Raw genomic sequence first — 13,578 nt, forward strand, 5'->3', positions numbered from 1 at the left:
GGGCTCCGAAGAAGGAGGTGTACTTCATGGCCCTGGTGGACGTGCTGACGCACTACGGCGTGAAGAAGCGTACGGCCCAGGCGGCCAAGACGATGAAGCACGGGGCGGGCGCCGAGATCTCCACGGTGCACCCGGAGCAGTATGCCAAGCGCTTTCTTGACTTCATCTCCAAAGCCATAGACTGAACGAGCGTGTGCTTCTGCTGTGCAGGGGAGTGAAAGAGTCAGCGAGTGCTTGTGAGCCGGGGGGAGAGGGGGGTCCCTTTTGCTTTCGCGTTCCTTATTTTATTTTGAGGAACAATTTCCTTTCTCCACTTTGTCTTTCCTCCGCCCCTGCCGTCGTGCACCTTTTCTTCTTTTTTTTTTTTTTTTAATAGAAGCTTTGTGTTACTGCTTTTTGAGAGGATCTTGGAAGCAAGATCTGCTCCAGCAAGGCGTGGCTGAGCACCTCCGGTCCGCTTCAGCAATGCTCCAAGTTGCTGTTCGGATGCTCAGGCTTGGCAGGCAACTTGGCGTATGCTGGCGTACGACACAAAAGTCGACAGTCTTTGCGATTTTTGCCCTTCACACTGGTTTGGAGATCGACTCTACGGTGTGCAGCGTTTAAGGTTGCGTGGTTTACGCCCTCTGGCCGACCATGCTTTGACAAAAAAGCCAGGCACTGGAAAGTGGTGAGGCTGTAAATGTTGTCTGTATAGTGTCGCTAGCTTTCATGCTCTGCGAGTGTCGAACATGCCATATTGCGTCTGTCCTGGCAAGCTGCCCCACAATTTCAGGTTGCAGGCACGGGAGGGATGTTTCCTGCATCGGTTTGTGGTTGCACGAAGGAATGGAATCGATTGTCGAAAAATTCTGAGTGGATATGCAAGCTGTTTGTGAACACTCCCACCTCTTTTTCTTTCTTTATAATGCATGTTTGATTTAATACACAATGTCAAAAAGTTTCTTTTTTTTTTTTTTGTGAAAGGTGGCTTTGTTTGATGCTCACCACCATTTTAATGCTTCCAAATCTACCCCGTTTTACATTCTGCAAGGTGTGCTGCATGGTTTCTTTTTTGTCGAAAGTGGCGACACAAAAGCTCTGGGTCGTTTATGTAGTAATGTAATTCTTCGTCTGTCTTTTAGAATGCACGGTGGCCGACGTCGCAAATCGTCGCTCAATACTGGCATGCTATCGTGCTGAATGGTAGAGTACGGTGAGAACAGGATGGAGATTCGGACATATTTTCGTGAGCCTGGCGACCCCCGTGCAACGTGGGAAGCGAAATCGCTGTTTGAAAAAACAAAACGTGTCCACATAGTTTCTCTTCCAGTATTGCTCAGTGGTTTGTTAAATTTCTGTGGTCGGTATACAGTGTTTTTGTGTGTGCATGTGGCGAGTGTTTTTGTGCTCGGGTCGCCGCCGGAATGCGGCGACCTCCTCGGCGAATCTGTGAATGAAGCGAGGTCTTCTAATGACATCCATGTATCTCTCCCCCTCGTTTTGCTAGTCTCCAGTTTGGATGTCGTGTCTCAACGTGTCGTCTCGCTTTCGCGCCCGGTTCGTTTCTGTGCCACTGCCTCCTATGCCCTTCTGGCTTTTACACAAACAGTGCTACCACGCACCGCGACGTCTGCAAGGTTCCCGTAGCCCTGTTGATGGGAAGCGTCTGGTCGAGCATCTCGCTTGTTTGTGCAGGCTCTCGTGCCACTCTCGCTCCTCGCAATTTTCGTCTCTCGCCCCCTTCACCTCTCGTCACGTTTGTCTCTTTGCTGGACGTTCGTGCAAGCAGTGTTAGCCGTCATTTCTGGATTCTCGTTTGTTCCATGGGGAAATGGGCAGTGTTCCACAAGGGAGTGGGCTGTGGTGAACAAGTGCAGACGACCCAACAATACTCATTGCTATCTACCTACCAGTCACCCATCCAAGCTTTCAATAAACTAGAGGATGAAAAAAGAAAAAAAAAAAAAAAACTATAGTATTTCCACTCTGGGCAGAGCAGTCTTTGGCCATTCTAGATAGTCCTCTAGTGATTTCTTTCAGAACTCCGTTGGTAGTCCTAGCTGAATCCTTATTAAGCACAAGCTTGGTTAGTGTTGTTTTATTCCATAATCGATTGCTTCCGGGAGTTTAGATTTCCTGCGGTGCAACGCAGGTTGCAAGTTTCAGGGTTTGCTATTCTTGGAGGCCTAGAAATTCTGCCGTTCTAAATGTCAGATTTGTAATGTGGACGATTACCCCGTTAAATGCCTGCTTACAATGCAGCGCAGTTCTTTTTTTTTCCGACTTGCCTAGTGGTGCTGGCAGCCCAAATATCGTGGAGGTTGTGATACCTGCAGCGCAAACTTGTTGGCGTCATTCAGGTGATGTGTTTCATATTAGAGTTTTCATATTAAGTCATTAGGGCTTCGATAATAAAAAAATAAAAAAAGCAGCATAGTGGCAGGGCTTGCAGAACTTAGATTAAATGTTCAAGCTGCAAATTGGGTATGCTACTGTTGTGATATTAAGGAATTGCCATTGCTTATGAGCACATGGACAAAGTATAGTTTTACTTGTTCTGTGATGCATCATAGAACAGGCTACTATTGAGCTCTTGCTGTGGGGAAGGATTCTATGTACTTTCACCGCACATAGAAATGTATTTACATGTCGCATATTAGCTACATACGAGCGTGGGACCTCTTTTGTGTTTGTAGCTTTGGAATTTGGGAACAGGAGACATTTTGTGGCATTAGTATGTATCGTTCCAGGCGAGAAATCACCATCTCCTTTGCCCCATCCAAAGGGCACTTGCACAACTCAGCAGTGTATATGTATTATTTCTGGTGTAAATATGTTCATTTCTATATGACACTCAAAATAAATTTTTAGACATGTAACATGCAAAAATAACTGATGCCATTGTTGATTTCATTTGTTTTATTGACAAGAATGATGGTATTAAATAAACACACTGAGCAGAGCTGTCACCTACAAATGTTGTGTAAACAAAAATATTGCTTTCAAATGGCACACAACTCTAAACAATGCCCAGATCCTGATCAAAATTTTCAAATTGAATACCAGTGCTTGGAGTGCTTTGATCCAATACATGCTAGTACCAGATGCCCCATACACAGTAGATATGACTATCTGACGGCACACGAACCACCAAGTATCAATAGTGAGCAAAACAATGTGTGAAGAACATTGTAAATAAGAATATGCAGGATAAAAATGATTTGTAAACCTCTCCTATGTAGTGCAAATTAACAAATTTATTAAAGCACTAGAAGGTCTGTGGCAACTAGGAACCTGGAGATTAAAACATATATGTACAGCAAGTTCACTAGGCAGCCTCTTTTAAAAAAAAATTTTCTTGGACTAGAGATTTATGGTGGGTAGGTTGATTAGTTGCCAAGCATTATCACAGCAAGGGTTCTACATTGTTCCAGGAGACAGAAGCACCTTTCCATCTGAAACAAAAGAAAATTGCTTTTGATGAGTGTAAAAGAAAATCTGGAAACATTTGAGCACCAAATACTGAGGCCCTACTCGAAGTAGTGAGAAACAGTTCATTGCCAAGAACACAAATGAAGCGAGAAACCCCAAGCCCATGGACCTTTGAAATCTCTATCAATTCCCAAGGAACTAAAAACACTTTGAAAAACCTGTTGGACTTTATAAATGAATATTTTTCCGGAGGACTAGCACAACATGTATTTTTACTTCAAAAGTCCAAACCACGGAGCAGCAAGACCAAACAGGACGTGCAGACAAAAACAATATGGTGCCCCTCGACATACGGTCGCTTTTTCCAGGAGTCGCTCCAATTTTTTAATGTCTCTCTGTATGTGTGACCACCGGAGCACATACAACAAAGTGTACTTCTTTGAGTAGGGTACTTCATTACTACATAATTATTTGGTCTACAAGGTCTCAAGATTGCCTCAACAGTACCACATTTCCCAAAGACGGCACCACTGCCAGCGGAAATTCCAGAGTCTGAGAGGTGTAGTTGCATGCGCCATCTTACCTCGTCCTGATGCACAACTCCAAGGGTGGCGTCATCACAATGTTGTCGTCCGTCACACCAGCATTTGGATCTGAAACGGTGTACAGAACGTTGGCAAGTCTTCCCACCACTATTGATTTCATACATTTACGACAGCCAGACGACTGCGGCATACAGTAGCATTTACTCTAGCAAATGGCAAATATTAATCATCACCGTGTGTAATGTCTCATAGCAGTCTCAACTTTTCACCAAAGCTATATTCTAGTGGTGCATTTTACCTCATGCAATTTCGAGGTGTGGCTTCCTTCCTGGAAGAAAGACTAATAAACTTGCCAGGGTCAATGGGGGATCTCGATGCAGACAACTGAGTAAGCGAGAATTAAATATAAACTGCATGTAAGAGATTAAGCGAGCAACGAGACAAGCAACGGCGATCCGCTTCGCTGTCGCTCAGTCACTCGCGTGACGAAGCAAACCGCATGAAAACAACAGGAGCAAGCGACCAAGGCGATGAGTGACGTTTTCTCGAAATCCAAAAACCGAGCGATGCGACAAGCGACGGTGAGAAATCTCTGTCACTGTTGCTCGTCTCGTCGCTCGCTAAATCGCTTGCATGGGGTTCAGCCTTTAAGCTCTGGCACCATCTCCCGTAAGGTGAGTGAGAACATATTTGCTTTTGATTGTGTTGTCTGTTCACTGCAGATAGTTATTGTGAGTGTATTGTGAGTGTAAGCCTAATTGGAACAACCAGGAGTTAGCGAGGTCAGTTGTTGAACCAAAGGAAACTCTGGTAGTCATAGGTGAAGTTGCAATAACCAAAAGCTGTATCGAACAAAACACTGTCGCCACGGCTGAACAGCGGCGTTCTATTGAGGATCGACGTCTTGTGCAGCAAGACGCGGCGCTTTGCTTTTTTACCGACGGTCAGCCTAATTTCGTCGTCCTGCTTGTTGAGGCCGTCGTAGTAGTAGAGCTCAAACTGCCGCTCTCCGGGGTCCAGCGCCAGGCGGCACTTGGAGAAGAGCACCGAGAAGTGGCTCTCGCTCAGCACAATCCAGATGGGGAACCTGGGGTCCTTGTAGTAGGAGCCAACCTGCAGGCGTGGACAGAGTGGCAGTCACATTGCTAGTCTTGTGCGAATAGTGGATTTTGAGTCCGAAGCGAATTCGAAGCGAATAGTGGTTTTGGCCGAATATTTTCGATTCGAATATCGAATAGTTTTTTAACGCCTTTCACTACCATTGCATAATGCTTAGACGAAAACCCAGCTAAACCTGTAAAGGTTATTCCACTTTTTCATTCATAAGCTAAGCTTAATCTATCTATATTTATGAACTGTGTTCTCAGAAGGTCTGGTGTCTTGGGATGGCAAGTAAACGACGGATTTGACATAAAACGAATCCTATATAGATGGCCAACTATAGCAATTGAGTGACTTTACGAATCTTGATATATAAAATATTTTTTCTTTAATCTCAAGTTAAAAAAGAATGAGTCGCGCATGATGAACACAGGTTGTAAAATCATCTCTATCTAACATAGTATACTCTTCCATAAAAGTTTAATTTTGAAACTTTTACTACAATGTAGATATACACATTCACAAAGTTTCCATTTATTTTCAAATACAGTCGGCACGGGTGCACCATCCCGCTTTGAATGTATGCTTTTTTGAGCACGCAATTACGATATTGTTTATCGCGGCGGGTTACCCCGTTAAGTGCGCTTCTTAGCGAGCACCGATGTAATGCGGAGAAGCAACACCCGCGGAGCTCACATCCGCGGGTTTTGCTTCTCCGCAACGCACCGGTGCTTGGTAAGAAGCGCACTCAACGGGGCCAACCCGCCGTAATCAACACTTCGAAAAACGCGAATAGTGCAGTTCTTTTCGAAGCGAATATCGAATAGTGTATTATTCGGAACTACTATTCGAAATTTCGAATATTCGCACAACCCTACACATTGCAGTAGCTTTGTGTGGGCTGGTTGGGAAGACTTTAAAGGCCGATTACCAGGTGCAACCGCTTTTGACGAAAGAGTGCACCGGCAAACTGACACCATCTGTTGGGTGTCGTCTATCAGGCGTCGCCCCGAAATGCATATGTGCGAACTGAACTGTGTTCTAATCTCATCTCGACCTTTGCGGCATGAGAAACTGTCCGTCAGACCGATCTGTTTCCTAACAGTGGTAAAAAAAAAAGCCGGCAATAATGGTGCCACCTCGTTTCTGTTGGTACCACTGATGTCGCTGCGTGAAGAGGCACCGGCGACGGGAACTTCAGAACGGGTCGACCAAAAACTGAGGGTAAGTTTAGCTGCTTTCGCGAAGCGTGCCGGCTAATCTGGCCTAGAGACGATGAATGTCTCCGCGCCAACACTTCTGTCCTCTACAGCTGCTGCTTTTTGGGAGCGGCTACCTCAGAAATGACACCGTCACGAAACGATCGCGCTCCGGCACAAGCTTGGTGATCGCTGGGAAATCTCTGACACCGGTCATCGTTGGACTGCTCAGCATTTCTGGGATGCCAATCTACATCACATCTGTTTGGGAGTGTCAGCTGACATCCTGTACGGGGAGCGCAAAGGGCCAATACACCCTGCTACCGTAGTGACGATAGATTTTTATTGCTGCTGCCTTTCACACAAAGAGAATGCAACTTCCTTCTGTCTATGAAAGTGTTATTCATAAGCTTCTTAAAACTAGCGGGCGACGTCGAAGAAATCCCTGGTCCTGACACTGACAGGGCTGTCATTCTACAGCAACTACTGAAGGGTCGAATTGCTATCTTCGGTAAGCTATATGACATTGAAAAAAGACAAACGAAGTTGGACAGCCTGATGAGTGACTTTGGAGCTAGACCTGAATCACTGGAATCTAGAATGCAAACTTTTAAAAATGCAGAGCGTGACATGGCACAAGTATCTAACTAGGTCTAGATCTTGTCAGGAAATGCAGATTATGTGGTTAAGGAACGAGAAGACTTGGAAGACTGTGATAGAAGATAAAGGGCCCATGAAACAAATTTTGGGCTTGAATAAATCAATTTATATTAGGATTTTACTAATAGCATATCGTTCAGTGGGCCAAAAGAAAAAAAGGTAGGAAGTCGGAAGCCCGACTTTAGGTACGAAAATTTGAGAACACAGCGAACCATTTCGTACCTCCTTCCCTTCGTAAGCTCTCTGCCTTTTCACTGTGATACATCTGCGGTCCCCGCAGCGCGTCACCAGGCCCCCGCAGCGCGGCGCCGGGCCTAAACGCACGTCACACGAAACTGGACCTTACTTATTCCCTTCACCCCTAAGCTGACATTGTGGTGGAAGCTACGCACTTGCTGGACCAATCAGCCACGTCCCTTCCATCACCTGACCTCATTCTCTGCTCGAGAGAGAGCGTGATCCCGTGGCAAAAGTGTGGCTGGCCCAACGAGCACATAGCTTCCAGAGCACTGTCAGCTTCGGGGTGAACAGGGTGGGGAAAGCAACTCTTGTCTGAATTTTAGGCGAAGGGCTAACCTTCTAGGGGGAGAATGGATGTGTCCGGATTACACAAACGAGAGTCCGAGCAAGAGGGGACACCCCCCTTTCCGTCTTCTTCAACTGTTTGGTAGAATGCGCGATTCATGAGTTGAGGAGGATAGCTAAACAGGAAAAAGTTGGAAAAGCGTTTCATGACTCCTTTAAACCTTGTTTTTTATGGTATCGGAGATCAGGAGCCCCGCTAGAGCTTGGAATCGTCTGAAAACCTCATAAGGGGCCTTTGCCAGGAGAGATTGCAGGTAACTGCAGGGAAATTCAGAGAGCCCACAGGATCGGGAAGTATCTGCCTAACCACAATTGTCCTCTAATAGTAAATTTTGCACCTTACAAGAACGCAGAAAAAATGCTTAGCTATGGTAGGAAACTGAAAGGCAGTAATTACGGCGTCTCGAGGGATTTTTCAACTCGTGTCGGGGAAATACGACGTCGGCTATGGACGCTTTGCAAGGCATGGAAACAAAACAGCCAGGACAAGGTTTCGCTGGTGCATAAGCTATTCATAAATGGTGTTGCAATGAATGGGATGACATCACAGAATCTAAAAAAAGACTGAATAAGCAATGACAACCTGTTTGTGTATTGAAAACCGTGACAGAATGTAGCGTCCTCACTATCGAAGCATAAAAAATAAAATTGATGATTCCAATGGGCTCCTGCATATTTTTAACCCCCATCTGATCTTTGCAACTGTCTTAGTTGAACACTTCAATTAAAAACGCCAAAATATTTGTGCGATTATCGCGTCTATAGAAAAGATAGGAGTTCACGTGGGGGAACGGGTATTATGGTCAAAGAATCTTGCATAGTACAGAAATTGATGTTCAATGTAACGACGCAGAATCTGTATGGTGCAGATTAAGTACTACAGAAATGGGCACCATGGCATTAGGTCCTTTTTATCGTCCTCCTGGGGCCAGTGTTGATGCTATCAGGTCATTAGATTCTATCTTGTCCACTCTTCCTGATGATTGTTTTATTTTAGCTGGGGATTTTAATTTGCCAGATTTAAGATTGGACGGAAGTAGACTACCTAGTGGTGTTTCTTCAGCATTTCTTGATGTAACTAGTATGTATGGCCGTGGGCAGTACGTTTTGCCTGCCACAAGAGGAGCCAATATTTTGTACAGTTCAATCTGTGAGCGTTCTACCGGGAATAAGCGATCATAAGGTAGTTACTGCCAGATTCATTCTGCTTCAATTAATACCTGCCAACGTTGATGTTAAAAAAGTGCCCAGGTACAGTAGGCCGATTACATTGAAATGATAAACGGACTAGAGGTCGAACTGTAGTCGATGACAGGTCAAGAACGAAGTGGACGCTCCTCCCACCTCTTTCCACTTCAGCAGAGCGAATGCTGGAAAGGAGGTTGTCTCCTGTCCAGCGTTCGCTCTGCTGAAGTGGAAAGAGGTGGGAGGAATTTCCACTTCGTTCTTGACCTGTCACCACTATAGATATGTTTATAGCTGAGTCACTGACTTATGATGCCGGCTCACTGTGAACTGACTTTAGAAATACGCTCTCAAAACTTGTTGATAAGCACATTCCTTGTAAACATGTAAAGGACAAGCCAAAACCCGATAAACCCCACATAAATTGTAAATTAAAAAAAAAAAAAAAAGTTAAACGCTCATGTTTGCATACCAAGTATAAAAAGAATCCATCTGAAAACCTTGAGAGGCATCTTAAAGATGCCCTGCAAGGACTTTTTTTACTGGTTTTTAATTTGCACTGAACGTAGTACCTTTATGAAACTTTTCTCGAATTTCGCTTTATTTTAGAAGTTACAGGCAAATTAGAATTACAAAATCAAGCAAAAAATAACCTCCTTCATGACGTCCTTGGTCACTTGAGTGGCCGTGAACTAGAGGAGGGGTAGCGAGCTCGGTGAGCGCTCACCGCTGCCGCACTCCATGTCGACGGCCCGAGAGGGCGCCACTAACGCATGTTCTGGATAGGCTGAATGAAGAGGGCAGCCAGGGCGGCTCGGATTACATTTGATGCGCGATTAAACACTAATTCGTCATGACACTTCATTGGCCACAAGCGACAGCAAATATGGGGTAAAGATCAGTTCAGAATGACTTGGCTATAAACATATCTATAGTCGGTGACAGGTCAAGAACGAAGTGAAACCTTTTCCCACCCCTTTCCACTTCAGCGGGGCAAACGGTGGAGAGGAGCTCACCTCCTCTCCAGCGTTCGCTCCGCTAAAGTGGAAAGAGGTGGGAGGTGCTTCCACTTCTTTCTTGACCTGTCACCGACTGTAGTTGGCCACTCAGTTTCGGTTCAATTGAGCAGCTTCAGCTCATGCTATCACGCCATGACCGAATGCGCTGCTTGCGTCTTCAATTATCCGACTTCCCACGGATGTACAATACTTTAAGCACTCTCAAGCAATGTAGAATGAAGATCAGGGCACTTGTTTTGGTTCTTGACATGCCGAATATTGTGCATGCATGCACATGTAAACGCAGTAGCACGTGGCTTAGTCACCTCCCCCCCACGAGTTCATCTTTGAGCTAAATTTTAATAATCCTGTCTAGCACCGGTGAACCACAATTTAAATTTAGTCACTTTGAGTTTTACACATATTTTGTTTGCCAGGCGTCCGCTTCTTGCTACTTCATTGATCGAAAAACCAGCCGCATCCTCAGGATACTCACAGTTGAGCCCAACGTTGGCACATAAACTTTTTAAGAAACGCAATAAATTCGCCCTCGCAAGGAACAAAAGTTACTATGGAGTCTTCCTCGTGTCATCATATATCTCGCACTCAAATTTCATGCTGATTGGAGATTAAGTTTTCGCAAATGCCGAGATGGGCTAGCTATGACAGAGCCCAAGATCTGTGTCTGAACAGTGAATCCGAAATTATCCCGGCATACTAAATTGGGAAGAAAGCAAACGCATAACAAATCTTATGTCCACTAGCAACCGTTGAACGGTGCGACATTCTTCACGTAAGTGCTGGACTGTTGCTTTCTTAAAAACTGTTTGTATGTAAGAGCGCGCCTATATGATTGCAGGATAACTTCGGTGCTGCGGGTCAGCAGTACAGCTATAAGAGATAAGAAGTGTGTTCAGTTTTTCAATGGCATCTCCAAGTTTTACCTCGCATACTCGGGCGTAATGAGAAAAAAAAAGCGTTATTGTAAGAAGGTAATTCCGTCAATGGATGTACGCCAGTAACAAACGTGCTGACCAGCAACACTAATATGTAAAGGTGCGAGCTCGGTGTACGCACACTAATTGGTTGTTACAGCATGTTGAATCATACACAAACAAGACCCCCGAGGTTCACAGCGTCAAGATTCCCAGCACTGGCTCGTCCACATACCTTGAAACGCTAACAGGAAGGCTCGAGTACAAAAATACAACAAGCATGTGTCAAGACAAACTTTACGTAGCGGTTCGGGCTCGTGGTGAAGCTTCGAGGTCTGGCCATTTAGGTTAGTTTAGAGACCAAAAACTATGTGCTCGGGACAAGGAAACATAAGGTAACGGCTGTTTATAGTCCACGCTCTGTGCATGATCTCTTGCCAACGTGTTGATCGAAACCGAAACCATGCCACTCCTTCCTGGCCAACTAGTTCTCAGAGTGCAACGCACGCAGTGTTGCATGCAGGGATTTATGGAAGTGTAATACATGTGCATAGGCTCGAAGAAAAAGGTAAAGGCCTCAAAACTCCACTGTGCTACAAAACGTGTCGTGCTGCTATTTATGTGGCTCGAATAAGAGCCAAGCTTTGCAGAGCTTGATAACCTATTTGTGTGGCTTGCTATCTTGAAGGCTTGGTAGATAGGAGCAAGCTTAATAGGGGAGATAAAGCGATAACCATGGGCTGGTTACAGTGCTTCTCAAGGTAGGTTTTGATGTAGGTAGTTGCACTGTACAACCTGCTCATGGTAAACAACCAGTCTCGCAGAAAGCTCTGGACTACACCAGGTGGTCCAGAGTGGTCAGTCCAGCTGACTGGAGCCCACTCTTGCATGACCTGATCAAAATACTTGAAATCTATCACTGAAATTGACTAGTAAATGCATTAACAGTGGACACAGTAGTCACATTTTCCTCTAAACGGACCACTTCACTGTTGCAAAAAGCCTTATAGATAATTGGACTTGTTAAAATTATTTTGTCCCGAGCAGTCCTAGTGTCCTGTCATCTGATTGTCCCAAATAGGCAGTTACTTCTTTGGGTGGGCTTGCCAGTTGAGTTGTCCTTGCATAATAATACATAGTCTCGCTGCACAAAAATAACGACTGGCAAAAACAAGATGGATGAACACTTTTCACATACCCAAATCCCGAGCGCCCCCCAAATTTTCTAGATTGGGTAGTGCAGCTAAAAGTTGTAAAATTATTCTCATTCATAAAAAAAAAAAAAAAAAAAAATGTTCCATGCCTTATTGCTTATGCACTCCCTCACTCCTCTCGTACTAAAGAGCCAGGAGTACACAAACAAAGCCGAGAGAGTCCAAGCAACACGTTTGTAACTATACTCCAGAGGTTCTCAAACTGGGTTCCGGGGAACACAGGGGTTCCACACGAGCTGGTCTCATGGGTTTTGCGAACACCCCAATTTCAACCTCCCCCCCCCCCCTTCCCCCGCCGCAGGCTGCGTGGCAGGACCATGCAAAGCGCCTTCATCTCACTTTGTACTGACATCGCGATTGATATGGTGGGGATATATGGGAAGCAACACAAGCAAAATTGCCTACAATTGTGCATCTGTTGCCTCTCAGTCGGCAAATATAGAGGGGGGTTCCGCAGCAGGTTTTGAGGCTTCCTGGGGTTTCATGACACCAAAAAGTTTGAGAACCCCTGCTACACTCTATTGCACATTATGACAAACCATAGAGATTGCTACGAGGCATCGAAGCCAATCCAGCATCGGGTGACCTTTGGGAGGGACATCGATGCGTCGGGTGCATGTACTAGTCACGTGACACGTTCGCAGCGCTGGGATGTCTCGTAGCATTCGCTGCGGCCCATCGTAAGGTGAAACGAAGTACAAGAAAGGGACAACTACGATGTCGGGGGCACAAATGGAACAAAAGGAACACCTTTCATTTTGGGCACATCGGCTGTTCCAGAGTGCAGATTCCTCACCTGGCAGGAGTTGTAGTGCTCGTAAAGCGAGAGCAGGCCAATGTTTGAGACCGAGGTGATGCCCCTGAGCACAGTCTTCTCCTCTTTTCCGAGGGACACTTCATCGTTGAAGACGTTGGTTACGGCCCGGCCAACAAGCAGCAGGTTCACCACCTCCTGCAATGGAGCAAGCAGTCTGCTTCAACACATGCTGTCAACGGAGATTTGAACTACAGTGAAACCCGTTTAGAACAAACCAACATACAGCGAATTATTGTCGATATCGAACTCGCGGAAAATTGAAATAAAAATGCATGTAAAAATTACTTTTTATAACAAGCAATATATATTGGCTATATCAAACTTTTTCCCCCCGGGAAGGCTTCCAAAAACGCGCAAACAATCGTCTTCTAGCCTGTGTGTCAAGAAAATAACAAATAGAAGAAAATGAAAAATGGACACACAGAAAAAAAAAGAAGACATTTTTGTTTTGCTTTTTTTATATTTGACCCCGCTAAAGCAAAACGTTGAGGTTTTTTTTCTTCTTCTTTTGTGTCGTCAGTCCGGCACTTATTGCTCTCGCGAACATTCATAAGCAGAGAACAGTACAGGAAACGAACGCTGAGTGCCTTTCTGAACGCAACCTATTTCAAGAAGGTGCGACCACTGCCTCGGCTATTATATGGGTTCTCTTTGTTATCCATTCACTCGTGTCCGTATCCAGAGTTTGTTTATAGTGAACTCCCCATATAGGGAATATGGATTGTATTTAAACAATGCGTCTAAGGTGCGCCGTACGACGTGATATTCAGCGATGTCACTATTGGCAATGCGCTCTGACCCGTTTGTCACCCCCCCACCTCGGCGTTTACCCAACACAAGGCCTGTGCACATGCCCACAGGCCTTGTGGGCATGTTTATGTCATCTTTTTTTAATAGAGCGCCGGGCACAGTGTAATGAAAAAAT

The 13,578-nt window shown here is 45.2% G+C and overlaps 2 protein-coding genes across 6 annotated transcripts in view; one reads left to right on the forward strand and one right to left on the reverse strand.

The window, feature by feature from the left end:
• Window positions 1-2,959, forward strand: part of LOC8033610 (phosphatidylinositol 5-phosphate 4-kinase type-2 alpha) — an 80,492-nt gene extending 77,533 nt beyond the window's left edge. For all 4 annotated transcript variants that reach the window (XM_029977567.4, XM_029977566.4, XM_029977564.4 and 1 more), the window contains one exon: window positions 1-2,959. In XM_029977567.4, coding sequence (XP_029833427.2) covers window positions 1-185 — 185 coding nt within the window. In that variant the 3' untranslated portion in view covers window positions 186-2,959.
• The window catches only part of LOC8033608 (probable ubiquitin carboxyl-terminal hydrolase MINDY-4), a 27,568-nt gene continuing 16,876 nt past the window's right edge, over window positions 2,887-13,578 (reverse strand). For both annotated transcript variants that reach the window (XM_029977563.4, XM_029977562.4), the window contains exons 13-16: window positions 12,633-12,788; window positions 4,898-5,072; window positions 3,998-4,067; window positions 2,887-3,437 (exon numbers count right to left, since the gene is read on the reverse strand). In XM_029977563.4, the coding sequence (XP_029833423.2) occupies window positions 3,389-3,437; window positions 3,998-4,067; window positions 4,898-5,072; window positions 12,633-12,788 (450 nt within the window). In that variant the 3' untranslated portion in view covers window positions 2,887-3,388. The remainder of the gene's footprint in view (window positions 3,438-3,997; window positions 4,068-4,897; window positions 5,073-12,632; window positions 12,789-13,578) is intronic.

Source organism: Ixodes scapularis, unplaced genomic scaffold (genome assembly GCF_016920785.2).
Source record: "Ixodes scapularis isolate PalLabHiFi unplaced genomic scaffold, ASM1692078v2 PGA_scaffold5__190_contigs__length_132052651, whole genome shotgun sequence".
NCBI classification, from domain to species: domain Eukaryota; kingdom Metazoa; phylum Arthropoda; class Arachnida; order Ixodida; family Ixodidae; genus Ixodes; species Ixodes scapularis.